This window comes from Mus caroli, unplaced genomic scaffold, assembly GCF_978045245.1.
Source record: "Mus caroli unplaced genomic scaffold, Mus_caroli_1 scaffold_12, whole genome shotgun sequence".
Classification (NCBI taxonomy): Eukaryota; Metazoa; Chordata; class Mammalia; order Rodentia; family Muridae; genus Mus; species Mus caroli.
Window position 1 is genome coordinate 38831102 of NW_028227267.1, and position 10250 is coordinate 38841351.

Consider the following 10250-nt stretch of genomic DNA (forward strand, 5'->3'; position numbering starts at 1 on the left):
CTGGTAATAGGATATATGTGTCATTAAATGGGAAGGTGGAAGGGGATTCACAAGATGCTGAGGAAGGATATGGAGAAGTGTAGGAGGGCAAATAAAAATAAATAATAAATCATAATAATTAACATTGTGAAAATGTCTCAAGGAAACCAATTTCTTTGTATACCAGCCAAATTTTTAAATTTTGAAAAACTGTTTCTGTAATTTAAAAAAAAATTATCTCGCCTTATTTTTCAGTCACTTTAAGTATTATAATTCAATCAGAAAGTTTTATTTTGAGACAGAATCTTATTATGTATCCTAAGCTGACCTCAAATTCATGATAATCCGGGTACCGGGCTTACAGGCATGAGCCACTAGGTCCCACATTTGTATATAGAGTTCTCTAGACATTCTCACACTCCTTGGGTCTTCTCTTTAGATGCATCCGTCCCTTAGTTTAGCTAGTGAGAGCTCCTGCTTAGAGTCTGGTTTGGTGCAACAGTTCTTCCAGTGTTCCAGTCCACTCTTGCTCCTTCCTTTACAGTTTAGTGATGGCTTGTCTCACTTTGTCCAGGGTTGTCTTCAATGCTCTCAGGAGGATTATGTCCAGCAAGGACAGAATCCAAACTGACCCTGGAAGGCCCTGGGTGTTCTTCCACTTGTCTCAGAACCCAGCTCATGTTTCTTTCAGAGGAGAAGCTGCTCTTACAGGCTGGGGGTTCAGAGTAGGTGAGCGTGGGCGCCATTTTTACACATCTAGTATGTTCCAAGTCTTGTGACTCGTCCCAGAAATGCAAAGGTGGAAACTTGGTGCCCTAAAAATGAAGAGAGTAGAAGACAGGCAAGAAAGAAAGGTTGTAACATAACGAAGCAGGTTACCCATTAGGTTGGAAAGAAGTCAGTAGAACTGGTCATAGTTCTGGTTGGAAAGTGGCCAGAAAGGTGGGAGAGAGAGGAATGCATAGGAGAATTGAGTAAACTGAGGCTTGGACCTGAACAGAAAGTCATCAGGTCTTTAAGAAGGAGCCTGTGGTACATGGAGATGAACACATGCGAGCTTGGACCTGAACAGGAAGCCATCAGGTCTTTAGGAAAGAGCCTATGAAGATGAACACATGCGAGCAGCTGCCCAGCATCCTTGACATTGCTTTGGGTACATGGAATTCCACTTGATTGGCAGGATATAAAGTATATGGCAGGGAGACCCAGCAGCAAAGAGACGGTATGGACAGCCTCTTACTATCTCATCACACCCTTGGGTCTCCCATTATTTTCTACCATAGAACCCAAGGGGAAGAGTCACATTATCATTTTAAGTCCTCAGGGTGAAGAGGTGAAGTCTCTGTTGCTTGAGTTACAGACGTTTCCCCCTGAGTGTCATGAGGAGCAAGGCGGTTGATGCTGGTCAGGTGCCATGAGTTCTCTCATTTCCGTGGTTCATGCTTCTTTTGCAGTTGCCTGACTTAGGATGGTTGATGTCAAGTGAAGAAAACATTCTTTGTCTCCTTTTCAGATTTACCAGCTCACAGGATCTAGGAAGTTATAGAATCACAAATTTGGGGGACCACTGGGTCATGTTTGCACCCCAACTCTCTTTTATTGTCTTGCTGTCTGGGTAATTTCTCTCTCCCCAGCCCTGCTGCTCCTTAAGCACTTCATGTCTGGATCAAGTCTTATTTCTCCGCTGGAAACCAAAGTGGCACATGGAAGATTCTACCTTGTAATACAGCGATTTATTAGAGACCAATGACTTTAAGTGATTTTTCCCTGCACTTGATCTAAAGCCAGGAGCCAGGAAGAATGTGGTCTAAAAGGAAAACAATGGACATTCCATTCCTAAAGCCCGTCAAGTCAAAAAAATATGTTTTTCAACCACTAGAGAGAACATCTGTTGGTAAGTGTGTTGTACTCTTTTTTTTTTTTCTTTTAGACAGGGTTTCTCTGTATAGCCCTGGCTATCCTGGAACTCACTTTGTAGACCAGGCTGGCCTCAAACTCAGAAATCCTCCTGCCTCTGCCTCCTGAGTGCTGGGAATAAAGGCGTGCGCCACCACGCCCGGCAGTGTTGTACTCTTAAGGTAGAAGTAACAGTCCATGTCCATCCCCTGCCTTCTAGCATCTGTTCTTGCAGTGACAATTTAGTGCTGAGGCAATTGTCTTTCACATGAACTGTGCCTAGGTCAGCCTAGGACCCTGATCATTTTGTAGGAGCCATTCTATCTACAGAGAGAGACTGGGCGCTGAAGTTTGACTTGCTCATGGCATAAGAAGGGGCAGTATATCCAGGAACGGTGTTTATATCCATCTCTGTGAATCCAAGGCTAACCTGGTCTATATAGCAAGGTCCAAGGTTCCTTAGTGAGACCCTGACTCAAATCACTCAGTCAGACAAACAGAACAGAGCAAATCTGTGAGGAACAATGTAACACCCTCCTCAGGGTCAGAAAAGCCCCTATGCTCACTAGGCAGGAGATCAGCACCAGAGGCTATGCCAAGGAGAAAAGAGCCCAAGGGAAGAGGCCTTACCCGATTTCTTGTTTTCCCAAGTGCAGATTTATCCCTAGAGCTGCAAGGATACCAGGCTACACTCAGTTTCATAGTGCTGCAGGCTGCTGGAAGGGTGGGAGGGTGGAGGTGATACTGACCTACAAACCGGGAAGATAAACGTTTCAGGGTCCTACCCTTATGAAATATCAAGGGCATTATGAAGCAGGAGAGTCATCCCCCGTTACTTCAGATATAGATAGGCTCAGTCCAATGAGGTAGTTTCACAAGGAATGACAGAGGGCCAGGGCAAAAAATGTGCTTTGAGGTGCCCAGTGCCTTCTCATTACACTTCACCCTTACCTTCTGTTCTTAGGTCAAATGCTGTGCTTCATGGAAGTGTTCTTGTCCCCTCAAGCGCTCAGTCCTATATTTTAGGCATCTCTTTCTTGAGAGCACTACTTACCCTCTAAGGCTCGCGTTTCACGTCCTTCCTAGCATTCTATACATAGCAGTAGCATTTCTTCACTACTGGTCACAAGCCCTGATTTTTCTGTTATGTTGTGAGGCATTGGGCAGTGATCCAGCAACATTTGAATCACTGAATACAGAATGCGGCACATGGTGAGAGCAGAGGTAAAACTGTAGTCCTGACCTGCGCAGTGTGGTGTCTGTAGATGCTGGGGGGAGAAGTGCCAGCGATGAGCCCCTAAGGTGGATAACCACGAAGCTTCTGCATCCTAGACGAAAGGGGCGCGCGCTTCCCACTCCCGCATCTGAGATCCAGAGGTGAGAACGGGGACCAGAGTAGAGAGTCAGGAGTCTAACATCTGCTGGGAATGGGATCGTTGTCCTAAAATGTCACTGCAAGAATGGGGTGTGTTCAGAACAGTTTAGCTAGAGAAAAATCAACGCTCTGAAAATCAATCTTGATGTGTTGCTACTGAGAGTCTTTAGTTAGTTTTTTCTTATCTTTAGTTTGTGTTTTCCATTATCTTTTAGTGGAGACTTTTAGAGACAGCACATTAGAATACCATCAATTCAACCCTTTTTTTTTTCTTTTTTTAAGTTTGTGGGACTGGAATGACTTGAATCTACTTCATTTCCAGTTTAATTAATTATAGCAGGGATTTGCAATTCTGTTTCTGACAGCCTGTTTTTGAAAAGGCTTCAGATTCTGTCTCAGAAGGGAAAATGTCACAAATTGAAAAAAGGCCTCATGAGCTGATATTAATGTTAGCCGGGGCACTTAGCTTGAATACAACCGAGTAACTGAATGGATCAATATGGCTTCTTGCTATAGTCAGCCTCCTTTATGTGTACTACAATTACTTCAGAAATGCAAGCAGTTTGTGTCGATCTGAGTTTGGTTAGGTTCTTGGTTCATTGTGAAAATTCTCCATAAAAGGGGAGAATTGGTGTATCAAATACCCTGGCCTCTGCTGCTAATTGTTTAGCTGGGTAATTGAAACGCAAGCAAGGACCCCATCCCTTGATCCGCTTCCAAACGTGGGGGCAAGCCAAGCCTGGGCTTTGACTTTCGTCCTGATTTTCTCTGCCACTTCGTTAGGTTGACACAGGAAACTTTTGAATACTTTGTCCTGTTATTTCTCTTGCTCCTTACCAACGTTTGTAATTGAAAAGCAGAGCGGTCGAGACCGGGGTGTGTGTAAACATGCAAGAATTCTAAAGCAGGAAATCAACCGGAGCTCTGTTTCTTCACAAAATCTCATTCTCGTATTTTCACCCAACTCTGATGTTCAGAAATATTTTCCCCATCATAATGAAGAGCCATCAGTCGAAATTTGAGAACAAGATCGTTGAAGATGCAGACTCCGGACGCTTTCCTAAGACGTGGCTACCCTTTAGGGAAAATTTCTCTGAGTTTCAGGATGGGTGATAGAACGTCGTTTCATCATTACAGCTGGGAAAGATAATAATGGCGCCACGTGCGAACCAGAGTGATGGCACTACGGAGTTTGTCCTGGCGGGCTTCCCGAATCTCAACAGCACAGGAGCGGAAGTGTTCTCCATGTTCCTTTTCATTTACCTGTTGACTCTAACAGGCAACACGTTGATTGTGGGCTTGGTGGGGGCGGATCACCGCCTGCAGACACCCATGTATTTCTTCCTGGCTAACTTGTCCTGCCTCGAGATTCTGATCACTTCTGTCATCATTCCAAAGATGCTGAGCAATTTCCTCTCGAGACGGCACACCATTTCCTTTGCTGCCTGTATCACTCAGTTTTACTTTTACTTCTTTCTGGGGGCCTCTGAGTTCCTACTGTTGGCTGTCATGTCTGTGGATCGCTACCTGGCCATCTGCCGTCCTCTGCATTACCCCTTGCTCATGAATGGAGCCGTGTGCTTTCGGGTGGCCTTGGCCTGCTGGATGGGGGGACTCCTCCCTGTGCTTGGCCCCACAGTGGCGGTGGCCTTGCTTCCTTTCTGCAAACAGGGTGCTGTGGTTCAGCATTTCTTCTGTGACAGTGGACCCTTGCTTCACCTGGCATGTACCAACACCACAAGACTGGAGGAGGCTGACTTTGTCCTGGCCTTTCTTGTCATCATGTCCTCGCTTACCATTACTGGTGCGTCCTATGGCCACATTGTCCTGGCCGTCCTGCGCATCCCCTCTGCTTCGGGTCGGCAGAAGGCTTTCTCTACCTGTACCTCCCACTTGATGGTGGTAACCCTCTTCTATGGGAGTGCCATTTTCCTCTACGTAAGGCCATCCCAGAGCGGCTCTGTGGATACTAACTGGTCTGTAACCGTGATAACAACATTTGTGACCCCTCTGCTGAATCCTTTTATCTATGCCTTGCGCAACGATCAAGTCAAGGAAGCTTTGAAAGAGATGTTCAGGAAGGTAGTCACCAAGCTGTTAGAACAGTCTTTACTTGGGGATAGTTTGAGAAAGAAGACAGCCAGTTGACAGCGAAGGGACTCAGTCTCAGGTCCACACATCTCCATTGCCAGCTTTTCCTTCATCATGAGAGGAGCCAGGACGAGCTTCAAGGAGAACAAGCCTACATTTCTCTTTCAAGCAAAATGAATTAACTCTATATTATGCTTCATAATAACAACTCATACTATTTTCAATATCTTATTTTATTATGTGCCTATGTGGGGAATATGGGGTATGCCATGTGAGACGAGGAGTCAGACAGAGATTCTCTGGTAGGTAGACAGGGAGAGGGACCACAGCTAGGTAATAAAGGTGACCAACTTCCAACATCGCTGGCTTTTCTTACCCTCCTGATCTGTTACAAAAACTTGGCAGCTTAAAACAAAGGCCTGGAAGGCTTTTTTTCCCCCTGCCAATAGGCCCCCAGCTGATAGACACAACAGTTATAGGCCAACCAACTTTTCTTTCTTCAAACTGATCAACCCTAAATTAGGGGAGCGTGGTGCTTCCATGGACTCAAGTGTATGAATTCTTGGTCCATAGGGAGTGGCACTCTTAGGAGGTGTGGCCTTGTTGGAGTGGGTGAGGTCTCCTTGAAGGAAGTGTGCCACTAGGGGGCGGGCTTTGAGGTTCCCTATGCTTAAGCTACTTCCAGTGTGAAACAGTCTCCTTCTGCAGCCTGTGGATCAAGATGTACTTTGTCTGCATCGAGGCTGCTATGCTTCCCACCATGATGATAACGGTCTAAACCTCTGAAACTGTGAGCACGCTCCAATTAGATGTTTTTCTTTATAAGAGTTGCCTTTGGTCAAGCTGTCTCTTCACAGCAATAAAATCCTAAGACAGGAGGGAAACGCTTCAGAGATTTTCAGCCTCTAGCCCTGGAGAAGAGACTGGGTTTTTGGCTTCCTGAGACTATGAGGCTGATCAAGACCTCCTGATTGTATCACACTCCGGAGTGAAGGTGTGCAAAGGGGACAGCGTGGGTGCTGGGAGTCAGTCTTTGGGATTCTCTGAGGATCAGCAAGTCCTCCTGACCGCGGAGTCATCTCTGCAGCCCAGCTCATACTATTTGACATAGTAAGACCAAAATTATCTATCATTTCACCTTCCACCCACCATCATAATACCTGAAGTGTTGGAACATGTGTGCATTTATCTGGGAAAATCTGTTAAAATATTCCTAATTTAGTATTTAGGAATATCTGAGTACACCTCTATTCAAAGATTAAAAACCAATTACACTTTCAATAAAGTTTTCAGTTATTTGTACAAACCAATAACATTAGACAAATATCAAAAGGAGGCCTGGGGAGTGTCGCTCAGTTGGTAGAGTGCTTGCCCAGCATGCATGAAGTTATGGGTTTGAGCCCTATCACTTTGTAAGCTAGATATGATGATGTGTTTCTGTAGTATTGCTACTTAGAAGGGATCGGAAGTTCTGGGTTATTTTCACCTACAGTCTGGGATATATGAGCTCCCATAAACGATGATAATGATGATTTAATAATAATTAATAGTAAAAAATATTAGGGGCAGGGAAGATGATTCAGTGGGTTAAAGCATTTGTGGTGCAATCATGAGGATCTGAGTTCAAATCCCAGGTACCTATGTAAAAGGCCAGCAGTCCTGTGAGAACCTCAGCTCCAGCACTGGGGGAAAGAGGGAGATCCCAAGGCTTCACTGGCCAGCAAGCCTCGTGAAAATGGTGAGCTTCCAACACAATGAGAGACCTTGTGCCTACATGAACAGGGTGCACATATAGAGAAGCAGGCATTCACATTAAATAAATAAGTAAATAAATAAATCTTAACACACACAAATAAAAATAAGATCTCCAAAAATATTATGTAGTATCTTCCATGTAGCAAGCTTGGATAAATTAAGATGGAATAGAGATGCCCGGCCCAACACTGAATCTAAAATCGATGATCACAACTTTGCTAAAACGTAGACAGTTCTGGGGTCTCCAGTGTACTCCAGCATCCTCTCCTGTCCCCCAAGAGCACTGCATGCATGTGGCACACACACACACACACACACACACACACACACACTCACATAGCCAAAACACCCATACACCCAAAATAAAATAAAAATTAGAAAAGTAAAACTAAACAGTATGGCTTCATTAACAGAGTCACTAAGTTACTCCAGATAAGGAGACCGCTTACGATCATTCTTCTGCCTCGTGTCTGTGGGAGTAGAGTGGCCATGGCACAGGCTGAAAGGAATTCCAGAACCTGCATGTGTAGGTTTCTCAATGTGCAACAGTAGCATTTTTTAGGACCCCCCGACCCTTTGGTTCCACGTGTGCAGTCTGGCAGGCCCTCTTTGCAATATTTCAAGTCAGTACATTCTTAAAGGCTTTTAACTACAAACTTCCAAAGGTTGTTTTGGAGAATATAAACTACATAGTAAGCCAACATAAACTACAAAGTAAGCCAAGACGCATATCTGTGCCTAAGATGACAGAAGTCTTCCGCTGTTTATTTAGTAGGCGTGGTGCATATACCTACTCCTTGGTGAGTTCCAGCCAGCTAGCGCTACACAATGAGACCTGGTCTCAAAAAGGAAAAGAAAGTATAATTGAAGACCAAAAGGCACCTTCAAAAGTTCGCCCCAGCAGCCTGGTCTACATAGTGAGTTCCAGGATAGCCAGGGCGACATAGACAGTCCCTGTCTCAAAAACCAACCAACCAAGAAGCACATAAATTAAAGTCTGTCTTAGAATTTTTGTTTTGTGGTAAGGCTGCCTAGGTCGCAGCCTCTCAGGCTTGCCCCTGGAAAATCCCAGCTACACTGGTATTTGACCTTTTCCCTTGATATTTCTCATTGGCAACTTTAATTGTTTGTTTTGTGTGGCAGAGGAGAAATAAGAAAAATCTAGATTCCCCCTTTAAAAAATTTAACAAAGCTGTGACAGTTTTATGTCAGCTTGACACAAGCTACAGACATTTGGGAAGAGGGAACCTCAACTGAGAAAACAACCTCATCAGATTGGCCTGTGAGAAGCCCGTGGTTCATTTTCTGGTTTGATGACCAATGTGGGAAGGCCCAGCTCATTATGTGTATTCCTGTTACATGGAGTCTACTAGAGGTGAGCACTCAGACAACATTTGTAGCCATTTGAAATTCTTTATTCCAACTGTCTGGGATTATATATAGGAATTCATGACTTAAGTGTAGCCTGGAGTGTACCCAGCACAGGGTATTGAAGGCAGAATCCTAGCATCTTGCTTAGCAGCTGGTGGGGAGCTTCATAGAAGCAAGTTGTTTGACAGAAGCATCTTGCCCTCCTGTACTTAGACCAGAACTGGGTAATTTTCCATGAGATTCTCCATTAAGGAGATCAAACTCTAGTTAAATCCAAAATGGCCTCTGCAAGAAGACAAGATGGAGGACTTGATGCACTGCCTTGCCCTGTTAGAGTACCACTCCTGCACAGATGGTCCTGGGCGTTATAAAAAAGCGGACTGAGCAAGCCATGGGAAACACACCAGGAAGCAGCACTCCTCCACTGCCTCTGCATCAGCTCCAGTCTCAGGTTCCCACCCTGAGTTCCTGTCCTTTTCTCGAATGATGGATTACAAGCTGTAAGACGAAACGCGTTCCTCCCCAAGTTGCTGTTGGTCATGGTGTTTTGTTGCATTGCTTTGGATGAGAATGGCCCCCGTAGGCCCATATGTTTGAAGGTCTGGTCCCCAGTTGGTGACCTGCTTAGGAAGGATTAGGAGGTGCGGCCTTGCTGTAGGTTGCGTGTCATGGCATGCTCTTTCTGCCCGTCACTTGGAGAGAGATCAGCTGTGAGCTCTCACTGCTCCAGCACCATGCCTCCCTGCCTGCTGCCATACTCCTCACCATAATGTTCATGGACCAACCCTCGGAAATGGTAAGCAGCCCCCAATGAAGTGCTTCCTCCTTTAGGATGCCTTGATCATGGAGTCTCTTCACAGCAACTGAACACTAAGACATGTGTCATGGCTACAAGGACCATACATACCTAAGACACAAGCCCCTGAGGCAACCAGACCCTACGCTGCCAAAGCCACAGATGGCACGTTCTGTGTGATACAGTCGGCTAAGCATTCTGAATTCCTTAGTTTCCCCTACCCCACCCCACCCCCCATATCACCTAAGTTATCATTGCGACAAAACTTCTTCCTCACAGTATTGGATCTCTCCTCCCTGGTGAAAGGCCTAAATGGGCACCTTTGCTCTCTAGGGGGGTGGTGGTCTGAGGCCTTTCCATTTGTAGCCCACCATTCTGTCTGGCATCAAATGAAGCTTGTGTGCTTGTGGACCATCTGCCTGGTGTTGCTCTGGAACCCAAGACTTTACAACAACTGGCTTCAGGAAATAAACCATTCGCTACAGTGACCAGTCCAGGGAGCCAACCTACGATCCCTAAGTCAGACTTAAACGGACCCACAGTCCTGTCTCTGGCATCTACGTCAAGAAGCCACACAACAACTCATTAAAAATAAGCCCTAATCCAGGAGTTGGGAAAACCCTGATCAGGAAAAAAATCAGCTCTAGAGGATGGAGATTTGACTAATGACCAACAGCCTCTCCAGTTATAACTGAGGTCCAAGCAGGGGAAGGGAGATAGACATTCTTAACCATGCAGGGTGTGCTCATCTGTGTAGTACTGGTAGCTAGCTCCTATGTCAATAGTCTCTAGTTAGGGCAGACCTGAAGCCTCTTTCTTGTCTGCTAACAAGCTTCATCATTCTCTGCCTACAACTACCAAAGACAGGCCGGCAGCTGGTCTTGAACTACATTCGGAATGCTTTTTGCATAGCCCTGGTTAGAGGACCTTTGCTTATTTCCACAGTAGGATTAAAGTACCTCAGAATAAAACTGTGCGGGAAAATGG

At 45.3% G+C, this 10250-nt stretch overlaps 1 protein-coding gene across 1 annotated transcript; it reads left to right on the forward strand.

The window, feature by feature from the left end:
• The first annotated feature begins 4399 nt into the window (after window positions 1–4399).
• On the forward strand, window positions 4400–5398 carry Or6s1 (olfactory receptor family 6 subfamily S member 1). The gene has a single exon (XM_021182688.2). The coding sequence runs from the start codon at window positions 4403–4405 to the stop codon at window positions 5396–5398; it is 996 nt and encodes a 331-aa protein (XP_021038347.1). The 5' UTR covers window positions 4400–4402.
• Window positions 5399–10250: the final 4852 nt, after the last annotated feature.

Coding starts and splice junctions, on each gene's coding strand:
- Or6s1 (XM_021182688.2), top strand. CDS start 4,403: ATGGCGCCACGTGCGAACCAGAGTGATGGCACTACGGAGTTTGTCCTG.